Source organism: Prionailurus bengalensis, chromosome E1 (genome assembly GCF_016509475.1).
Source record: "Prionailurus bengalensis isolate Pbe53 chromosome E1, Fcat_Pben_1.1_paternal_pri, whole genome shotgun sequence".
Taxonomy (NCBI): Eukaryota; Metazoa; Chordata; class Mammalia; order Carnivora; family Felidae; genus Prionailurus; species Prionailurus bengalensis.
In genome coordinates, this window is record NC_057347.1 from 35,521,504 (window position 1) to 35,543,991 (window position 22,488).

The following is a 22,488-nucleotide window of genomic DNA, read 5'->3' on the forward strand; positions in this document are numbered from 1 at the left end:
TGCGTAGTATCCATTGAAAGAAAACCTTTGAAGAGTTTTGACAGAAATGTTAAGATCATTTAAAAGGATAGCTTGTAGGTCAATATGTATTATTTGGAGAAATGTTTATGGTATCAGGTGAAAACGTATTGGAAAACAACATGTAAAAAATGATCCCATTTTTAAATTTTATGTGTTTTGACATTTTTTTATTTTTTATTTTTTTTTATAGTTTATTTATTTTGAGAGAGGGCGGTGGGGAGGGACAGGTAGCGAGAGGGAGAGAGAGAATCCCAAGCACACTCTGCCCTGTCAGCACAGAGCCCGAGGCAGGGCTTGGACACACGAACTGGGAGATTATGACCTGAGCTGAAATCAAGAGCCAGACGCTCAACCAACTAAGCCACCCAGGCGCCCCAAGATTTTTTCACTTTTTAAGTAATCTCTACACCCAACATGGGGCTTAACCTCACTACTCTGAGATCAAGAGTCACATGTTCCACTGATCTGGGCCAGCCAGGTGCCCCCTATTTTGTATTTGTATTTTATTTATGTATTTAAATTGGTTTTATTCATTTATTTTGAGAGAGAAAGAGCACAAGTGGGGGAGGAATAGAGAGGGAGAGAGAGAGAATCCCAAGCAGGCTCCCCACTGTCAGCACAGGACCCAGTGTGGGGGGTCGAACTTACAGACTGTGAGATCATAACCTGAGCTGAAATCAAGAGTCAGGTGCTTTACCGACGGAGCCACCCAGGCGCACTCCCCGCCCCTCCCCCCAGCCCATTTTTTATTTTAAAGCACACACACACACACACACACACACACACACACAGAGCAATAAGGCTGACATGGTTATATCTATCATGGTATTACCTGTGATTCTCTTTGGATGCTGAGGTTCGAGGTTTTTCTTTTTGTTTGTCTATTTCCCGACTTTCCCACAATTCACTTACTACGTTTGCAACATGTCATTTCTCGTGTGTTTTTCATTTATTTTTTTTTAATGTTTATTTATTTTTGAGACAGAGAGAGACAGAGCATGAACAGGGGAGGGGCAGAGAGAGAGGGAGACACAGAATCCGAAGCGGGCTCCAGGCTCTGAGCTGTCAGCCCAGAGCCCGACGCGGGACTCGAACCCACGGACCGTGAGATCATGACCTGAGCCGAAGTCAGACGCTTAACCGACTGAGCCACCCAGGCGCCCCATTTCTCGTGGGTTTTAAGTGAGCGCATATGAGAGCTGAGGGAGAGGACTCAGAAATATGCCAGGGATTAAGTAAAAACAGACTGAAAGTTATCCGCGTTGTAACATTTGTGATACGCGAATCGCGAGCAGGGAGACCCCTCAAATGTCCAATAATATGGGAGTGGCTAAGCAAACTACCGTATACCAACCTGGTGGAACATTATGTAGTCATTGAAAGCGATAAATATGTAGATTGTCGATACTTGGAGATGCGTATGTGAAATGGGTAGAGCAAAGCAGAACACAATGTGCGTTTCATATTGATTACAGCTCTGTCAAAATGTGTGTAAATGTGTAAATGGATCTGGATAACATACATGGTGTTAGTTTCTCTTTTTTTTTTTTTCTTTTTTAACGTTTACGAGCCACCCAGGCGCCCCTCACTTAGCATAATGTTTCAAAGTTTCATCGTGTCGTAGCATGTATCGCAATTTCATTTCTTTTTGGGACTAATAATCCATTGCGTGCACACACCACGTTTTCTTTATCCAGTTCATCTGTTGATGGGCATTTGGTGGCTTCCAACTTTTTGGTGGTTGAATAGGACTGCTGTGACCATGAGTGCATATATATCTTCTCAAGACCCTGCTATTGATTCTCTTGTATATTTACCTAGAAGCGGAATCGCTGGGTTGTATGGTGATTTTATGTTTAACTTTTTAGGAACTGCCAGCCAGTTGGTGTCTTTTTAATATGAAGCTCTTCAAGTTTATTTATACCTACAGTCCCCGGTTCCTTTTGCTCTGCTTAATGCACACATGAATTGTCAAGGGAATACTGCAGATGTGGAAGCGTTTTGCTCTGTTTAAAGGAAAGAACCTTTACAGATCTCGAGATAGTAGAATGTTTTGAATGTGGCCATGGAAAACAGGGTCAACCCAGATGATTGAAACTTACACATGATTCCAGAACTCTTAACATCTTATGACGGTTTCAACTTTCACCTTCTCCCCAAACTTAACGGAGGTAAAAATTAAATGAATGGATTTATAATTGCTTTATTATGCTTGTCCCATTTCACCTGAAGTTGGAGACAGTGGAGGGATCCCAAAGACTGATTTTCCTTTTTTCAGTTTTTTTTTTTTAATGTTTATTTATTTTTGAGAGAGAGACAGAGTGTGAGTGGGGGAGGGACAGAGAGAGAGAGAGGGAGACACAGAATCCGAAGCAGGCTCCAGGCTCTGAGTTGTCAGCACAGAGACCGATGTGGGGCTCGAACTCACAAATCACGAGATCATGAACCGAGCCTAAGTTGGACACTCAACCGACTGAGCCACCCAGGTGCCCCGGAGACTGATTTTCCTAAGCTGGATTCCTTAGCTGGATTCCTCCATCCTGGGTGGTTGAAAGGAGTTCTGTTGTCCTGTCACCTAGGTTCGCTGAGCTAACCAGTCTTGAAGGAATTATAAAGAGTCCTTCAGTTAATTGGGTTGATTTTGTTCAGTGCTTAGGAGCTCTGCCGTGGGTGCCAGAGAGAGGCAGGGCAGTGGATAAAAGATTGCTTTTTGGCCACACAGAGTTCCCTCGTTAATGATGGGAAACAGTCCTGCTCCCCTATGGAGACTTCAGAGTTCACGTTCATAGTCCATGAGGAACAGGAAAAAGATAGAAGACATGTATAAAGTAACCCCTCATCCAAAGTAAAAGGATGTAAATTGTTTCCAGTGATAAAGTCCAGCTGGTTAAGTCAGGAAAGTTCCGGTCAGACTGTATTTGCTTTTTTTTTTTTTTTTTTAAGTTTTTTTTTTAAACATTTATTCATTTTTGAGAGTGAGAGAGACAGAGTGCGAGTGGGGGAGGGGCAGGGAGAGAGGGAGACACAGAATCCCAAGCAGGCTCCAGGCTCCGAGCTGTTAGCACAGAGCCCGACGCGGGGCTCGAACCCTCGAAGCGTGAGATCATGACCTGAGCTGAAGTCGGATGCTTAACCGACTGAGCCACCCAGGCGTCCCAAGACTGTATTTGCTTTTATGGGCCGCTCCATATTCTTGTAGGAGGGAGGTGGATACAGGTGAAGACGTGGCAGTCACATGAGGCTTCCTAGGAGAGAGAAGCTTGGTTACCACGTCTCCCTCCTCCGTGCTCATGTCAAGGTGTGCGGGCTGTGCTCTCTTCCAGCCAGCGTCCCGTGCTCCGTGGCCCCAGAAAAGTCAGTGTGTAGGCCTCAGCCACCCCAGGTCCGACGTACATTCTCCCTGGACACCATCCTCAGCTCCTACCTTCTGGGCCAGTGGCCACGAGATGCTGATGGGGCTTTCGCCTGCTGTACCAATGACAAGGCCACCCAGGTAATGACGCGCTCTCCTACTGGGATAAGGATGGGGGGAGGGGGCTGGCTGAGGAGGCTTTTTGTCTGCTCACCAGCTCTGTCACTGGAATGATCTGTCCTGGGGTTTGGCTGTGAATATGCATCACGTAGCTGTTCATCATCTGGTATTTACCAGGTTGGTTTTCTCCGTGAACTTAACGTGAGAACAAGTTTGCATTCCACCTGGCTGGTGGAAGAGAGAAGTCAATCTGGGTTTTCCAGTTTGGCTGTGAGTCTTCGTGTGTGGGTAAGCAAGAGTTGACTTTGGACTCTATTCTGCGTTCTAAAAAATGAGATTTACCTTTCTAAACTTAAGCAGGCCAACATTCAGCCGAGTTTGCATTCCCCAGACAACTGGAAGAGGTGTCCAATAAGTGTGGTGAGCTAGGAGAGATCCCCCTGGAGCAGTAGGAGGGGAAAGTTCTCAGATCATGAAGACTTGACCCCTTGCCAGCAGCCCGGTGGGATTTCAGTGGGCCCATTCAGGTCCTTTGAAGCCCAGGTCCCCTCTGTCAGTCATTGTCTTCCTGACAGTCTTTTCAGTAGGAATCCTTAACTTGGAACGAATCTGTGCAGATCACCCAGTCTACTTGTCAGCTTTTGAATAAGATAGTGTTCACCCGAGCAAGGAATCATCTCCTATGTGAAGTTATACAAAGATATTTCTTTTTTTTTTTTAAGTTTTGTTTTCTGCATTTTTAAAAATGTTTATTGATTTTTGAGAGAGAGAGAAAGAGAGAGCTCATGCGCATGAGGGGCAGAGAGCGACGGGGACAGAGGGTCCAAAGCCGGCTCTGTGCGGACAGCAGCGCGCCCGAAGCGGGGCTCGAACTCAGGAACGTCAAGATCATGACGTGAGCTGAAGTCGGACACTTAACCGACTGAGCCACCCAGGCGCCCGTGTACAGAGATACTTCTTAACCTGATTCGGGACTTCACCATGCTTAGCAGTCGTCAGGAGTCAAATCGTTTCCATTTTGATGCAGTTCCTCAGGAAAGAGGAAACGGGGTGGGAAGAACACGGGCTCAGAGGCAGGCCTGCATCCTGGGGGGTCCCGGGCAAGTCAGCTGTCCCTTTGCTAGCTGGGAGTGTGCGCCTCTTCTGCTCGCTCACAGGCGGGGTGACCGCCACGCACGCAAGCGTCTTGTGTCCTCCCGTCCCCCTACCTCCTCTGTTGTGCGCATCACGTCGGTCCCTTTCTTTCGTTTATTTTTTTTTTTTTAATGAGATTCATTTTCAAATGTTGCCGGCGAACGTTTGAAGGCCCAGTACTGTTCTCGGCCTGTGGGATGAAGAATGAGGAAATGAGAACAAGATTTGGCCTCTGTGAGTCTGGGTGCCCATTCCATGAAGGCCAGTGAGCAGACAGCCAAGGGATGAGATGAGACCAAATGTTTGGCACAGTTTAGACGAGAGGAATTCTCGTGGGAATGCCCCACCTTGAACCAACAACAGTTTGCCGCAGCCCAGATCAGCGGGCCTCTTTAGATCCACAAACAGAGTACGAAGGGAGGACACGCTCCAGCGGCGGACCGGACAGCGGGGGCCCGCTTCTTTGGAGCCCCGGGCACTGCTGTTCCCGGCATTCTTAAAAAAAATTTTTTTTTTTTAACGTTTATTTATTTTTGAGACAGAGAGAGACAGAGCCTGAACGGGGGAGGGGCAGAGAGAGAGGGAGACACAGAATCCGAAGCGGGCTCCAGGCTCTGAGCTGTCAGCACAGAGCCCGACGCGGGGCTTGAACTCATGGACCATGAGATCATGACCTGAGCCGAAGTCGGCCGCTTAACCGACTGAGCCACCCAGGCGCCCCAACCCCGGCATTCTTTAGAAAGGCCGAGTAAGATAGCTTTACGCTTTGCCCTCCGGGGCCTGGAGCACCCACTCCCTTTCTCGTCTCAGAGGAGTGTTTAATCCAAATAACGTATCTGGTCAGGTAGGACTTCGAGGGTGCAAACTTGTGAGCGCATCCCCCTCTGACAGGTGCAGGCTTCCGGGTAGCCCACCTCTCCCCGTCTCTGTCACTTCCGGCCACCAACCTTCTAGGAAGCCTCCACCCCACTCCTCGGAGAGCGTTCTCTTTGTCAACTCAAGGCCGGGCCGCCCTCAGATGTTCCCTGGCCGGATTTAGAGGCCTGGGCTCTAGGCTGTGTGTTTTCACTCGGGCCCCAGCTGCAGGCCAGATCTTTTATATAACAAGTCTGGGCTTCTTGCCACAGCAAGACAGAGGTCAGCGATGCGCCTCCGTGGGTCTGGCAAAGCCAAGCTGTGCAGCTTTCCTCTTTTCCCGGGATGGGCTCCAGCCCTCGAGGAACTCTTAGCAACCTGTCAATATTGTGGCTGCGGGCAAGAGGTGGGAGAATTCTGATCAACGTAGGCATCCGAACCAAAATATGCACTCTGCCGGTCTTTGATTCCTGGGCCTTCTGGGAATTATCTGCTTCCAGGTTTTGGGCTCCATTCACATTCCTGCTTGAGCCCCCTGGCCTGGCACAAGCCACCTCCTTCAACACTGGTGTTACACTGGGAAGCTCTGAGGCTCTCCTGACGTCTCCCAAAGTAATTGGTGTTCCTTGTCTGCAGAGCACGGGCACGTCCCCAGAAAGGACTAGAGATGAGGGAGGGCCTTTACCGGGGAGAGACAAGGGAGCATGGACCAGGGTAGAGGGAGGGTGGGGAGGCGGGATTTACGGAAGTCCTTGCAAGCTTTTGTGTTGTTACAAAACAGATGGATGCCAGAACCTTTTCCTAATTTCTTTGACCCCACCCCTGCCTTCTGCCCCTTCTCTTCCAGCCACACCGGCGTAGCACGTCTACGGTACCTGGCAGGCAGGCCCTCACTTTTGCCTCCTCGTTTGCCCCCCCGCCCCAGAGCCAGCAGCTAGAGTGTGTGTGTGGGTTTGGAGACCGCATCAGCCCTGGCGTTCCTGGGACACGCTTTGTAGTGAGGGCGGCAGCCAGAGTCAGGCTGAGCGGCGCCCCCCTCTGAACCTCCTAGAGCGAGCAAGAACCCTGCCTGTTCCAAGCAAGTTTCTGACCTGGGCAGCGGGCACAGAGCACCCGCCACTTAGGTAGCCAGGCACGCTGCATTCTCGAGTCTTCGTCGCGAGGCAGAAGACGGTTACCCAAGCCTTTGGGGCAGGGGAGGAAGAGAGGGGGATATAGGTCTTGTTTGGGGGCGTGGGTTGTTCTGTGAAGTTCTGCACGTTCGGAGCCAGGAAGAGCGATGGGAGAGAGCTGACCAGCTCTCCCAGAGACCAGCTTGGTGAGGCCCAAGGGAGAGCTTGGGTGCGGCGGGAGTGGGGCACAGAGTGGCCAGCCCGGGGAGGACGGGCAAGGCTCCTGTGTGGGGTCACCGTCATCTGGAGGAGGTTCTTTGGTGTCCTAGAGGGCTTTGTGAGGATTCTCCAGGTCAATAGGAATGTCCTCCCCTCTCTGGACCACCTTCTTCCCAGGTCAGCTGGTAAACCGGTGTTGGCCACCGAGTGCTCTGGGCTGGCCCTCCTAGTGGCGGGGCTGGGGACAGGTGATGGCCGCACATGCCGGTGGTTGTGGTCACCCCTCCCTTCTTGCTGTGCAAAGCACGAGTGTCCCCAGGCACTCTTCTGGAGGGAGGAAGTGATCTCGTTGGTCTCATCCTGCAGACAGACGGGACCCTGGGCACCTGCTCTGCCTGGCCCCCTGTTCTATGCATCCCAGCCCTGCTTCCTCCATATGCTCCGGGTGAGGCGCGGAAGCCTCTATGGTAGACTTTTTTGTCTTCAGGCTTGATTTACCTTTTGGGGGGAAAAAACCCGGCTTAAGTCCCTGACGAACCTCACTGGAGTGTCTTGTAGGCCAGAGGCAGAGTGGCATACTTCGTCTGGGAAGCCTTCCCCTTCTGTGACTTTTCCCTACTGTGTTCTCTTTCTGTTCGCTGCTCTTCTTCCCAAGCCAGCACCTTAGCACTTAGTGATGACACACAATTCAGCGTGCCCGTCACAGGCCTTCCTTGTGGGTGTGGGGGGCCTGGGCACGGCACCTGTTTTCCAAAATGGCGAGCATATGGCTTGACGACAGCACGGCGCATTTGCAAATGGGTCCGTGATGGAAAGCCTGAGAGTTCCGTCGTCAACTGGAGGGCCAGAGACCGCGGCCTTGGCCACCTGCAGCCCGAGCTCTTGGCGTGGGCCGGCAGACCACCCTCAGAGCCTTTCCCTGCCTGTATTTCGCCGGGGTCCCCAAGGAGCTGATTCCCTGCTGAACTTCAGTTCGACATGTGGTTGCTGACCGTCTATACCAGATCAGGCACCACGCCGTTCTTCGTGCCCGCGCGTAGGCGTACTGAGCCGTGTTCCCAGGGCTCCGGTGGTGACTGGAGCCAGCATGGCCAGGACTCTTGCCTTGGAGTCCAGGTAGAAACTGAGTTGGGTTGGGGGCAGTGGAAGAAGTTCCAGCTTGGAGGCTTTTCAGCTCCACGGGACCCCTGCCTTCTTGTTCTACCAGGCCGTTCTTTGGAAAGCTGTCCCCCACCCCCACCCCCAGCCATCCTTCCACATGTAGCTCTGGGAGCCCGGGAGCCCAGAAGCCCAGGCAAGGCTTCCTTGGTTTGACCCACATCCAGTGTTGCCCAATCCAGGCATCATCTGCACAGTTGGCTGATGTCACTCACGGCGAGCGAGTAGCCCTGCTTCTCCCTCAGCTGCTCCCGTTGGGCCAGGGTGCTAAAATAAATCTGTTCCGATGCATGAATCCCCTTGACAAGCACGACATCTTGGTCTGCTGACCTCAAGCCCTATCCCGCTTCCAAAGGATCGTCGGGAGTGACTGCTGCCATTGCCGTCATGCGGCATGGCTTGACCCCGGTTGTGCCGTAAACGGTTGCTCTTTGAAGGGTAGCCTTCCTTCGCTGTGACTTGTCTACACCCCGTGGAGACTTTGGCCCAGACCTCCGTGGTGAGACCCAGAGAAGTGGCCTGTCTATCCACATGCGCTAGAAACAAGGAGCAGGGTGTGGTCCCCACTCTTGACAGTCTGAGTTCAGTCGGAGGGGCCCAGACCCATACTCGTGCACGGGCTTGCCCGACAGATACCCCAAGCCAGCGCGTAAACACCTTCAGACAGGGGATGACCTATTGAATTCAGTTCCTGGGGCTGCTATAACAAATTACCTCAAACTCAGTGGCTTAAAACAACATCACTTGGTTCTCTCGCAGATCTGGAGGCCAGAAGTCGAATTCTGTTTCACCTTCCAAGGTGCTGGCAGGGCCACGCGCTCTGAGGAGGCTCCCTGCGAGCCTTGGCTTGTGGCCACATCACTCCAGCAGCTGCCTCTGGGGTCACATCACCTTATCTTCTTCCCTGGGTGTCCAATTGCCCTCTGTCTCTCTTGTAAGGACACTCGTAATGGCCCTATTTGTCTGGATAACCCAGGATAAGCTTCCCACCTTGAGATCCACCATTTAATCACATTTGCAAAAACTTTATCGTAGAAGGTAACATTTACAGGTTCCAGGGATTGGGACCTGGTATCTTTGCAGGGTCATTTTTCAGGCCGTCACACCTACTGACCTCATCTGCTACTACCTTGCCTCTCACTCACTCTGCTCCAGCCGTGCTGGCCTCCTTATCATTCCCAAACACACCAGGCTTGCTCCTGCCTCAGGGCCTTTGCACTTGCTGTTCCCTCCATCTTGCCCACTCTTACCGCAGATAGTCACATGGCTCACTCCCTCAGCTCCCTCACGGCTTCCTTCAGACATTCCTTTTTCAGCGAGGACATCCCTGACCTTTACAATGACGTTCCCCTGGTGGCTCAGTCAGTCAAGTATCTGACTTCGGCTCAGATCATGATCTCATGGTTCGTGGGTTCAAGCCCCGCGTCCGGCTCTGGGCTGACAGCTCAGAGCCTGGAGCCTGCTTCGGATTCTGTGTCTCCCTCTCTCTCTGCCCCTCCCCTGCTCTCTCTCTCTCTCTCAAAAATAAATAAACATTAAAAAAAAAAAATTCTTTTTTTAAATGACGGTCCCCTGCCCAGCATTCCTCTCCCCTTTTTTTGCTGTGATTTTCTCTTATGTCCCCAAGCAGAACATCAACTCAGAGGGGACACGGGTTTTTGTTGTCTTGTGCCTTGTGGTGTCCCCGGCGCCTGGAACGGCACCTGACACGCAGTATGCGTTCTGTAACTATCTGTTGAGGGTATGGATGATGTGTATACTCTGGGCCCATCTGTCCAGAGCAGACGCGGAACAAAGGAGCAGCCAGCACGACATGGACAAGTTAAGAGAGTTCCCCGAGGGAAAGGCTGGGAAGAGTTGGTAGGACAGGTCATCTTAGATGGAGAGCCCGGGCATAGAGGTCCAGGGTGAGGCCAGGCGTGGAGATCCAGGGTAAAGGGGGAGAAAGGAGGCAGAGCTAGGCTTGCCTGAGTGGGACGAGTGCCAGGTACGGAGGGCCCGTGGGACAGATGGACGGTAAGACAGTGATATCGGCGGGCACTGGGGCAAAGCAGTGGCCCTGGTAGCATGGTCTACACAGAGGCGGCCGCGGTTGCTGGAAGATGTGGCCGAGCAGGGAGAGCTGGGGTACAGTGACCGAGGGAGATGACCCCCGTCGGGCGTGAATTTTCACACCCTTTCTCAACTCCGGTGCCTGCCCACCTGTCTCCCTCCACCCCCTCACGCGCCTCAGAAGGAAGGAGGCAGTCGAAGAGTCTACGAGAGATGTTAGGGGAACCGCCGGCAGCCTGGATGGGGCTGCTTTTAGGCCGGTCTCCCCCGTCCCCCCTTGTGAGCACGGGATCTTTCCGGCGGCCGAGGGGCGATGGGCATTTCCACCCTCCCCTTTGCCGTCCCTCTGAGGAGCAGAGCCAGCGATCGGGAGGGTTGGTTTCGGAGCCCCCGGGAGGGGAGGCGCGTCCGTGCGTCCGCTGGGCCAAGGGGGCCCCTGGAGAGGGGCGCCTTCTCCTTACTCTGTAGTAGGAGCGGCAGCTCTCCTGAGGCTCTGTCTGCCGACACCCTAGTTTAGAGAGACACGGGCATTTGGAAGTAGACCAGCCGCTTGGCGGCCGTATTGCTGTCACGGCCAGGTTTACCTCGAGGGCTTGGGCCGCGGGCCCGCAGGACGTGCTGGGTGCCCTCTCCCTGAACGAGGGGGGTGTGGAGACTGGAGCCCTGGACGGTCTTCCTTGTGGCGCTAGCATCAGGGAGGGAGGGTGGGGCCGCTGTCTCCCCCTCTCCCCCATCCCCCCCTCCCCGCTGTGTCGCCTGGCCCAGGAAAGGTCCTGGTCAGCAGCTGGGACAGGGAAGAGCCAGGGAGACTCAGCCCCCTGTGGCCCCTCTGTACAGCTGTCACGCAGGGCAGTCTGCCTCTCACCCCCCAGTTCTTCAAAACTGTTGGATGGTGAGTGGTGGCGGGGTTTTGTTTTTTTTCTCCCCCCCCCCATCCTCCCCCTTTTCTGTTTGCAACAGCCTCTCGGGGGAGGTCAGCAGATCTGTTGGAGGAGATGGTTCCCAGGCCCTCATGGTTTGGCAGCTTGTGCAGAGAAGTTAGAGCCGGTTCCCCTGGAACATTCCCCCTTGGGCCTCTCCCTTGGAATGGAAGTAGGGGTGTTGGTGGTGGGAAGTGATCTTGTCCTCCTGGGCCTCTTGCTTCAGCCAACGGCTTCCTCCCTCAGGTTGGGGCCCAGGAAGTGGGTCTCCAACTCCCTCTGTCTCGATCTTGGGCCCCTGGCCTTCTATGCAGCCAGGGCCGGGGGTTGGGGAGAGGGATAGGGCCGGCTGAGAGCTCTGTTCTCACGAAAGGCAGAACAGGGCCCAAGAGAAGGAGTTGTGATAAAGCCAAGAGGGGTCAGGAGTCGGGGCTGAGTTCCAAATTCTGGCTTCCTCCTCGCTGAGAATGTCCCCTCCCATGTGTATTCAGGAGGACTTCGGGGCCCCCGACACTTATTCTGTGTACAGGGGAAAATCACACAACGAGCTTGAGAAACCGGGCTACCCAGAAGTCTCTGCTTTGGTCAGAGTTGGAGGACGGGGGACCGCTGCTGACATTTTCGCCGTGCCGGACCCATAAAGGATCCAGGGCTCGAGGATGCCAGTGGTTCCCCAAGCCCCTGTTCTTTCGAAGCTGGTTGGGATGGGGAGGGGCAGCACTCGTCCTCAGCCATGGGGAGCCCCCGGAACACATCCATGTGTAAACTTCATAAGGGAATAAAGAGACGGTTGGCCTTCCTGGCGCATCAGGGAAGGCTTCCCGGAGAACGTGGATCGGGGGAGAGGCAGGGCAGGTGGAGGCTGACGAACAGACGAGAGAGAAGCCTTCCAAGAGCCGCCGCCTCCATCCAGGCAATGGTGTGGCTGCTTCCCCGGAGCCTGCCTGAGAAGCTGTTCTGTTTCACGGGGGTTTCTCTCCCTGCAGACCCCCCTGTCCTGGCAAGAGCTTGAAGGTGAGCGGGCCAGCTCCTGTACGCACAAGCGCTCGGCGTCCTGGGGCAGCACAGATCACCGAAAAGAGGTAACTGCTCCCTCCGCCTCCCTGGCCATGGTAGCTACGTCCTGTCCACACCCAGCACGGCGACGCGTCTGCTCCAACGTGGCCTCACATCTTCAGTCCCCCCTGCCTTGGTCTAGCCTTTTACTAATGAGATGGCTCCTTCGAAGCTGTCAGTGGCCTGGGGGGCCCGGCTTAGAAGTCCAGACCCTTCTGCCGGCTGGGGCTTTGCCAGCGACTGCTGGTGCCCTCCAGCAGCCAAGCGCGAGATGGGAGCCGCTGTTGTTCTCGCTTTACTTTGAGGTTGTGTCCAGATAAGCCAGTCAGAGGCTGGAGAAAGAGAGTGAGTTTCTGGGGACTGGAAGCCCCCAACCTCACTTCTTACTTAACTAGTCATCTAGCCTTGTTTCATTTTTTTTTTCTTAAATTTTTTAAAATGTTTGTTTATTTTGGAGAGAGAGACAGGGCAAGTGGGGCAGGAGCAGAGAGAGAGGGAGTCACAGAATCGGAAGCAGGCTCCAGGCTCTGAGTTGTCAGCACAGAGCCCGACGCGGGGCTCGAACTCAAGAACCGTGAGCTTACGATCTGAGCCAAAGTCAGACGCTTAACTGACTGAGCCGCTCAGGCAACCCTAGCTTTTTTTTTTTTTTTTTTTTTTAGTGTTTGTTTATTTTTGAGAGAGAGAGAAACAGAGCACAAGTGGGGGAGGGGCAGAGAGAGAGGGAGACCCAGAATCTGAAGCAGGCTCCAGGCTCTGAGATGTCAGCACAGAGCCCGATGCGGGGCTCAAACCCACGAACTGTGAGATCATGACCTGAGCTGAGTGAGGTCAGAGGCTTAACCGACTGAGCCAGGTGCCCCTAGCCTTGTTTTTAAAAGAAGAGAAAAGAGACGCCTGGGTGGCTCAGTCGACTTAAATGTCTGACTCTTGATTTCGGCTCAGGTCATGATCTCACGGTTCGTGGATTCAAGTCCTGCATCATGCTCTGCCCTGATGGCACAGAGCCTGCTTGGGATTCTCTCTCTCCCTCTCTCTCTCTGCCCCTCTCCTGCTCATGTTCTACCTCTCTCTCTCTCTCAAAAATAAATAAAAAATAAACATTAAAAAAAGACTAGTGGGAAATACAAAGTATGTAGAGTTTGTAATTGTCAGAGTCAGCAAGTTATTTGCCCTAAACGTGGAGTCACGGCATGAACCGAGTCTGACAGCAACTCTAAAACCACTTTCTTCTTGGCAGGGGTCACAATTTGTATGGCTCTGGGCGGCAGGTCTACTCTCTGAATGCTCTTTACTTTGGGCCCGTATTTAACTAGATCTGCATTTCCAGAGCATTCACCAGCTGAGGGCAAGGAGGTGGAGGGTTAGAGACGTGACGGGGATAATAGTCAAAACCGTTGATGATAACACGTTTTTGGTACAAGATCTGGAAGCCAGGACAAAATCTGATATTCCTTCTTGAGAGCCTGCTCCTTGCTCAGTGCCGTCTGCTTTCAACCTGGGGGGAAATCCTTCCACCCTTCCTGGTCCCGGGGCCTGTGAGATGGCCGCGAATGTACTTGGAAGACTGAATTCAAAAACCTCATTTCCCATTTCTATTAATAGAGTAGTATTTCCACGCCTTTGGAATCTGGGAGAGACAAAAATGCTTTCGGCATTGCGTATTTTTAATTTTTTGGAAACCGACCTATCTGATTCATCTTTCCAACTGATCCATGCAGTACGTGGTAATTTAAACAAACAAACAAACAAACAAACAAATATCTAGTGAATAAGGTCTCCAACTTGCCCAACGAATGTATTATCACAGTTGTGAACACCACCACGAGAGGTTTTCCAGCCTCCTTTTATGTATTTGCACGGGCTCGGGCAGGAGCCACGCGTGGGAGGGGGGACCTGGTGCCCTTTAGCGTTGCTTCACCTGCCTCGGCCCCACCCCCACCCTCTCTCTGGGCTGCCAGATTACCAAGTTGAAGCAGCAACTGCAGAGGACAAAGCTGAGCCGCAGTGGAAAGGAGAAGGAGCGGGGCTCCCCACTCCAAGGGGACCACGCCGTGCGGGGAGCACTGAGGGTATGTTTCCGCCCCCTCCCCAGGGCCCCGTGCCCCTTGTCGTCCCCCAGTGCCCGTCCTCTCGGGTCTTACAGCTGTTGACAAGAGACTGCCACCCTGCATGTGCCGTGGCCGTGTGGCTGTCCGGGTGGTTTTAGCCAAAACTTGAACTCTGAGTGAGGCCGGATGGGCTTCTTGCCCTTGGGAATGGTTCTCCCCTCAACCCCTGCGCCCGTCTCCGAGGGAGGCAGTGGTGAGCCTGCAGACTTATCTAAAAGCTCACTCTAGACCTCTCGAAGCGCTAAACTTCTGGGGAAAAGGCCATCAAGTTTTCCTGTAGCAATTGGCGACTGTCCCCAGATCCTCCTTTATTCCCTTGGTCCTGCTGTGTAGACAGGACCTCACCCCCTGCCCCACCCCCCACCCCCCCATCAGAACTAGTAACTGTACAGGGCTTGGGAGTGGGGGGTGGGGGGAGAGGGGGGTCCGTGATTCCTTCATCTGCCTCCTCCTCAGGCGTCCCCTCCCAGCTTCCCCTCAGGGTCACCTGTCCTGCGACTCAGCCCCTGCCTGCACCGGAGCCTGGAAGGGCTCAACCAAGAGCTGGAGGAGGTGTTTGTGAAGGAACAGGGAGAAGAGGAGCTGTTGCGGGTGAGTGGGGCACGCCCTTGACGCGGGACAGCCAGTGGCCCGGGGTTGGGGGGCGGACTTTTGCTCTCCAGGGGCTCCAGACCACGGAGACCTCAACAGAGCAGTGCGAACACCAGCCTGAGCGAGGAACACAAATGGAGTCTGTTACGCTCAAATGGGCTTGGCCTTCGGGACGGCGGAGCTGGGCGGTGCGGCTGGGGCAGGCTTTGGGGGGCTGAGTGGAAAGGGAAGGGGCCGGGCTGGGTGGAGAGAGGGGGCTCCCCAGCCAGGGGGAAGGGGCTGGGCATCGCTCTTCAGCCATGGCACCAGCTCCCTGCTCCCTCGTCACCATCCCATCACTGTCCCCGCCCGTGCCTCAGGAGTGTCATCACCTCTCCCCCCACGTCCACCTGGTGACCCACATTCATCCTTCATATGCCTAGTTGCCCCTGTGCAGCCTCCCCATCCTCCCCCCCCCGCCCCCCACCCCCCCCACTCCCGGGCAGAATTATTTGCTACCTTTTCTGCAGTCTCAGGCACATTTTTATACTGACACAGTGCAATCGGAGAATGCCAGTTGGGCAGTATTAATATAATTCTAACGGGCACACACCTCAGTTTATGAGTTACTTGCTAGTTGATTTTTAATTTACGCGTATGTGGGATTTTAGACCCACCCACCCAGACACACACACACACACACACACACAGTTTGGTGAGCTGCGGGTCCAAGTACCGCTGATGGTTAAAAAGCGAGGCGGGGGTATATTCTACGTGATCATAACGTGCGTGCTTGTCCTGCCCTGGCTCGCGTGGTCAGTGGCCCGGTGGCCTGCCCCCCGTCGCGCTTCCCGAATGTTCATCATCTTCGTGTATCCGGAGGAGGCCCCTGCCCTCGAGGCTTAGAGCCTGGTGGGGGCCTCACCTTGAGGAAACTGTACAAATAAACGCGTAATTCTAAATTGGGCCACAAGTGCTGTTTTCAGACCTAGCAAGGGCTTTCCCTTAAATTAGTGACTTAAGAAAACCATGTCCTGCTGTCGCTGTGTGTGACGAATAGAGGACAGACCAACCGAGGGGAGGGCCTGAAGGGTCACCGCAGCTCTGTTGGCCTGAAGACAGGGGCCTGAGGGTCCTTTCCCACCCTCTTCCCCCGCAGATCCTTGATATCCCTGATGGGCACCGCGCCCCAGCTCCCCCCCAGAGCGGCAGCTGTGACCACCCCCTCCTCCTCCTGGAGCCTGGCAACCTTGCCAGCTCTCCCTCCGTGCCCCTGGCATCCCCCCAGCCTTCGGGCCAGGCCAGCCGTGAGGAACACCGGGGTGCAGGCGAGGAGCTGGCGTCCGTCCCCAACGACAAAGGTAAGCTGAGGAGGCTGGGGCAGAAGGGCCCACGTGAGGTACGGGGGGTGGGGGAGGCTCCACGCCCTTTCTACCTCTAATCAATTTCACGCCTGGGAGTTCTCCTTCCTAACCGACCAGAATATCTTCGTGAACCATTTTTATCCTATATGTGACACCGGTAGTAATAACAGTCCTCCCGCACAGATTCTGATTGTTTTTTAAATTTTTTTTTAACGTTTATTTATTTTTGAGAGAGAGAGAGAGAGAGAGAGAGAGAGAGACAGACAGAGCATGAGCAGGGGAGGGGCAGAGAGAGAGGAAGACACAGAATCCGAAGCAGGCCCCAGACTCTGAGCTGTCAGCCCAGAGCCCGACGCGGGGCTCGAACCCGCGAACCGTGAGATCACAACTGAAACCGAAGTGGGATGCTTAACCGACTGAGCCAGCCACGCGCCCCCAGATTCTGATTTATAATTTATATCAAGTCTCCGCACCTGCACTTGTATTTCCTTCTGACTGTGACCCGGGCAAACAGTGTCTCCCATCCTCATTTTTTGGCGAAGGCTCAGGATGCTGAGCCCGTTCGGGGGTCCACCGTGCACATCACCAGCAACAGGTCTCAAGGTGGTTGCGAAAGATCTAAAATAAGCTTAGGTGGTCTCTTGCCCCCAGGGTCACATGGACCCAGATTGAAACCCAAGCTTTCTGACTCCAGATCTCCACTTGGTCCTGTGTCCCGGAACCTTTCCGGGAGGGCGAGACCCAAGCCCTTCCTCCCTGCGATAATGATCGTCCTGTCCTAGAGCCCCGAGGAACTGCCTCACCGGGTTGGGTCCTCGCAGCACCCCGTGAGGGAGGCTGGTCAAGGGCATGACCTAACAGTACACAGAGGTAAACAGAGCAGAGGGTAATAAGGAATAAACGTGAGATAAATACAGATAAGGTCAATATTTGCAGCCTAGGCAAAGTACATTCGCCGCGTGGAAAGGGAGAGGAATCTTATCCCACCAGCGGGGTTGAGTGACGATGGCTTCTCTGAGTCGGCACAGGAGCTCTTCCTGGAAGAGGGGGTAGCTTTTCCAGACCATGGTGAGGAAGCAGCTGTGGCACGTTCGCAGCAGGGCAGGGTAGTCTTGGAGGAACATGGGGAGATGGAAGTTAGGATTCTTTAAAGTCAGACTTGGAGCCCCAGTTGCAGGCTACCTCCTGGGAATCCAGAATTGATAACAGACCTGGTTTTTCCATCCACTCAGCTGTACTTTTTTTAATCCCATACAAAGAGATACGGACTAGGGGCGCCTGGGTGGCGCAGTCGGTTAAGCGTCCGACTTCAGCCAGGTCACGATCTCGCGGTCCGTGAGTTCGAGCCCCACGTCAGGCTCTGGGCTGATGGCTCCGAGCCTGGAGCCTGTTTCCGATTCTGTGTCTCCCTCTCACTCTGCCCCTCCCCCGTTCATGCTCTGTCTCTCTCTGTCCCAAAAATAAAAATAAACGTTAAAAAAAAAAAAAAAAACAAAGAGATACGCACTTTGGTAGGCCACCTCAAAGATGTTCTAAGGGAGAGGACGGACGGGCAGCCGGGATTAGCATAACGGCCACCGGCCCCCTCACCGCGTCTGCCAGTGTCGCCTTTTTCCACCGAGGCCTGAGCCCAGGGAAGCGGAGACCTTCCTTTCCTTCAGCTCCACTGGGCTCAGCCTTGCTCTGTTTGCAGCCTCCTCTCCGGGCCACCCAGCCTGCCTTGAAGACAGCAGCCCATCTCCAGTCCTTGCCTTTGCCGCCTCCCCTCGGCCCAATCACAGCTACGTCTTTAAGCGGGAGCCCCCGGAAGGCTGCGAGAGAGTACGTGTGTTTGAAGAGGCCACGTGAGTACCTGCTGTGGACAGGGCGGGCAGGGGCGGGCAGGGGCAGGCAGGGGCGGGCTGGGGCAGGCTGGGGAAGGCGGGGAGCCCCTGCACCGTCCCACCCGACTGGCTCTTCTTCGGTCTTGGACTCTCTGTCCCGGGGACGTTGTCAACTTCAGATGATTGGTATTGCACTTTTTCCACCATCAAACTTGTTGACATTACCTACTCTGAGCCCTTCAATCTTTGCTTATCGTTATCTCCATGGAAACCTGCTCTCTGCCCACATGCCAGCCACAAGTGCTGCAGGAGGTGGAAAGGAAACAGATCTGAAACCTAAACCCTTTGTTTCTTCTATTTTTTTTCCATCCCCGTGGAAGGCGTGAGCTTGCTAGACAGTAATCGGAGAGAGAGAGAGAGAGAGAGAGAGAGAGAGAGAGAGAGAACATACCAATTCTCTCAGGCAGAGAGGCGAGGTGTCTCGTCCCCACCGCAGTGACAGTCCCCCAAACGGCCTCCTAACGGCTTCTGAGTCAAGTCTTCACCCTGTGGCTGCAGTGGTTCGAGTGTCATGAACTCCCAGACAGAAATGTCCAGTCCTTGCAAGGATGGACTATGGAATTGTCCCGACCCAGGTTGGACAACTCAGAAGCCATTCTGGCGTTGGTTTTTTGTTTTTTTTTTAATTTAAATTCTAGTTAGTTAACACACGGTGCAGTATTGGTTTCAGGAGTAGAATTCAGCGATTCATCGCTTACATACAACGCCCAGTGCTCATCACAACACGTGCCCTCCTTAATTCCCATCCCCCTTCTAGCCCACCCCCCCACCCCCCACCCCCCTCCCTCAGTTTGTTCTCGATCCTTAAGAGTCTCTTGTGGTCTGTTTCCCTGTCTCCTCTTCACCCCCCTTCCCATTCTGATGTTGATTGACTTCTGCTCCCTCCCATTAGCAGAGACGGCCAAACCTTTCCATATGCCCCTTAGCAGGTGCCCTAAGAGCTCATTTCATTCCCCCTGCCAGTTTCATTGTCAGCGGGGCAGATTCTCAGGAAGATTTAAGTCATGGCGTGTGAGCCAAGATGTAGCTAGGACAGGGTTTGAGACTTGAGAGCTCCGTTCACGTTTCAGATACGGGAGAGGACAGTCCATGGTAGCGGCAGGGGCCCATCTATAAGCCGGAGTGGGAATTATGGAGAAAATCACAGCCCCCTCCCCCCCAGGGTTTTTCTCCCAGCATCACTGTTGCCTTGGTACCTCTCCAAGAACCCTGGGTCCCCAGGGGTGGTGTGGAGGAAGAGGGCCACACCTTGCGGCTGAAGCAGGTGCTTCAGCCTGCTGAGTATACTTGAGTAACTCCGAGCTGGGGTTGCTTGTGGAAATAAGGCTGGTGCCTGTCCTGATCCTTCCATGGACTCATGATGCCAGCAGAGGTCTTAAAGTCATGTCCTGCGGCGTCCTGCCCCTGCGTTAACCCTTTCAGAGAGGCGGTGACCCACTGAATGCTTTCCGGGATGCCCTGGGATAGAAATTCCCAGCTCCTTGCGGCCTTTTCATTGTTACCAACTTTCCTATTGGGAAGTCCCTGTGTTCAGCAATTCTTTTGCCACGTTCTCCTTTTCCTAGCTGCTGATCCTATAAGATGGCCCGGATTTCCCAGGGAAGAGGGGGAATCAAGCCCTTCAGGGTCATGCCCTCATGTCCTTTGAGGGGTGCTCGGTCTCCCGGGTCGCCATCCCTAAGTGTGCGTGCACACACCGATTCTTTTCAACCCTTCTTGGTCGGGGGGATACCTTGCCGCTGTGGACTCCCCAGGGACCGCAGGCCTTCCCATGGGTCTTTGAGAGAGAGAGAGAGAGAGAGGGAGAAGGAGAGGGAGAGGGGCAGAGAGAGAGGGGACAGAGGATCCAAAGCAGGCTGTGCACTGACGGCAGAAAGCCCGGCGTGGGGCTCGAGCTCACGACCCACGAGATCATGACCTGAGCTGAAGTTGGACGCTCAACCAACTGAGCCACCCGGGCACCCCCATCCTCGGATCTTCTTTATCATAAGGATTCCTTACTCTAGAACTCCCTGACCTCACTCCTTTTATCCTTCCGTTTCCTCCACATGACCAAAAGGGTGGGGGCGGTTGTTTCCACATTAAAGGTGAGATAGGCGGGTCAGGACCGCGTGGTGAGTTAGAGCCCAGACCTCCTATTAAGGTCGGGCTGCCTTCTCCAGACGGTTGTTACCCTTGCCTCTCAGCAAGGGCTTTGAAAAAAATCACACCTTTCAAATGTGTAAAAAATGAGATTCTTTAGGTCAGTAGATTTCAGTGGGGGACAACCCCCCTCCCCACCCCCCCCACCCCCGCCAGGGGACATTTGGCAATGTCAGGAAACATTTTTGGTTGTCACAGCCTAAGGGGGGCACAGGTGCTCCTGGCACCTGGTGGGTAGGGCCCAGGGATGCGGGTAAGCATCCCACAAGGCTCAGGACAGCTCCCTGCCACCAAGAGTTACCCAGCCCCACACGTCCATAGCGCTGTTTCTGAGAAACCCTGCGTTAGGCTACAAAAAGTCTTAGAAAATCACTTTGCCTGGGCCTCTGCTTTTGGGCAAGTGGCCTGCCCCCAAAACACTGCTTACTGATAAAATCTCTCAAATTAAAAGATCCCTTGGGGGGCGCCTGGGTGGCTCAGTCAGTTGAGCGTCCGACTTCGGCTCAGGTCATGATCTCACGGCTCGTGAGTTCGAGCCCCGCGTCAGGCTCTGTGCTGACAGCTTGGAGCCTGCTTTGGATTCCGTGTCTCCCTCTCTCTCTGCCCCTAACCCACCCGCATTCTGTCTCTGTCTCTCTCAAAAATAAATATTAGAAAAATTTTTTTTAGAAAAGATCCCTTGGTTTCCTCTTCAGAAATCACATCGTGAGGAAGTTCTCCTTCCGGTCTAGCTTTAATCCCTCCTGTTTCTAGATTTCCTGTGGTTTAACCCTATTCCTAATAAATGGAGAGCGGAGGGCCTAAAGACTGGCTTAGTAGCCTGTAGTTTTCTCCCGTTTGAACAGAGACCCAGTTCCCCTGATGCCCCCATCCCTTCTCACTAGCTGTTTCTCTCCGTGTGTGTGTGTGTTTCTCTCTCCGTCCTCCAGGTCCCCAGGCCCTGACCTGGCCTTCCTGACTTCCTGTCCTGACAAGAACAAAGTTCATTTCAACCCGACCGGCTCGGCCTTCTGCCCCGTCAGCTTGATGAAGCCCCTCTTCCCCAGCATGGGCTTCATTTTCCGCAACTGCCCCTCGAGCCCGGGGTCCCCCCTTCCCCCTGCCAGCCCCAGGCCACCGCCTCGGAAGGATCCAGAGGCCACCAAAGCCTCCTCGCTGCCATTCGAGCCGTGGCAGCGCACCCCGCCATCAGAAGAGCCTGTGCTTTTCCAGAGTTCCCTGGTGGTCTGAGGGCCCTGACCCCATCACTTCGCCATGGAGACCAGTGCCTTGGTGGCAGGCCCCTCCCTAGCTCCCCTGAGGTGGGGGATGAAGGAGCCCTTCCCTTCCGGCCTTCGAGCACTTTCATTTATCGTGTCAAAGCCCCGGGTCCTCTTTCTGGCGGACACCGGCCCCTCCGAATGTGAGGGGACCTGCCTTCTCCACTAGCAGCTGGGCAGCTCACAAGTCACACCTGTGTTCTTGCCGCCTCTCTCACTTGGTGGAAAACTCACCCCCGAAGGTCTTGGGTCCCCCACCCCTGGGTGTGAGTCCAAAGGGCTGTATATGGCGCCCTTGACCTTGTCATGGAGCAAGCTGCCCATGATCGAAGGAGAGGGGACCCCACAGATATCCTTCCCTCTCCCCCCCCCACCCCCGGACACGGAGGAGGAGACGTGAAGATATATACCCCCCCTCCCCATGCCTCCCTCTCATTGGAGGAGCCGACCAAAGCAGCCCTCAAGGGCCAGAACACTTGACCAATGCAGCTGCTGGCAGAGATGGGAACCAAGCGTTTTCCCAAGTGGCATTTTCATCTCGCTTTCACCCTAAGATTGTCTTAAGCAGCGGCCCGGCTTGCCCAGCCCCAGGTGGGCAGTGGGGGAGAGGGACAGCTGGCATTCCTCCAGGTGGCAAGTGGCGACCCTCCACCCTCCACCTGCCCCAGGACTGGGTTGGATTAGAAAAATGCCTATTTTTCTTGTATCGATGTAGAAACTCTATTTTCTCCCAAAGACACTATTTTTGCAGCTGTTTGAAGTTTGTATATTTTCCGTACTGCAGAGCTTACGCGAAATCGAAGAATGTTAATGTTCAAGTTTTCTTATCCTGTGTTTAGAAGTTGTTTTTTTGCAGATCTTGGTGTTAATAGACCAAATAAATAAGTATTCCCAGCAGCCTGAGGTTCTGTTAGACATGATTTGGGGGGGGGGGGGGAGGGGGGAGGGAATGAGATAGAGATTGGAGGTATTATATTGATCATTTCCTGCTTATCTTCAAGAGGGGTCTTTACTGAACATGTAAGAATGCGGATGTTACATGGATGTGGGCATTGTGTGGATGGACAGTGTTCCTGTCCTCAGGTCACTAGGCTTGGATTCTTTACACGGACGTCTAAGCAGCAGGTCCGTAGAAAGGCTGTCCAGATGAAGGGTGTGGT

General features: G+C 53.9%; 1 protein-coding gene across 1 annotated transcript in view; it reads left to right on the plus strand.

The window, feature by feature from the left end:
- Positions 1-22,225, plus strand: part of FAM117A (family with sequence similarity 117 member A) — a 43,860-nt gene extending 21,635 nt beyond the window's left edge. Inside the window, exons 2-8 of the mRNA XM_043584123.1 lie at positions 3,345-3,514; positions 11,930-12,025; positions 13,961-14,071; positions 14,567-14,701; positions 15,840-16,041; positions 17,738-17,888; positions 20,999-22,225. Coding sequence (XP_043440058.1) covers positions 3,345-3,514; positions 11,930-12,025; positions 13,961-14,071; positions 14,567-14,701; positions 15,840-16,041; positions 17,738-17,888; positions 20,999-21,299 — 1,166 coding nt within the window. The 3' untranslated portion in view covers positions 21,300-22,225. The remainder of the gene's footprint in view (positions 1-3,344; positions 3,515-11,929; positions 12,026-13,960; positions 14,072-14,566; positions 14,702-15,839; positions 16,042-17,737; positions 17,889-20,998) is intronic.
- The last annotated feature ends 263 nt before the right edge of the window (positions 22,226-22,488 follow it).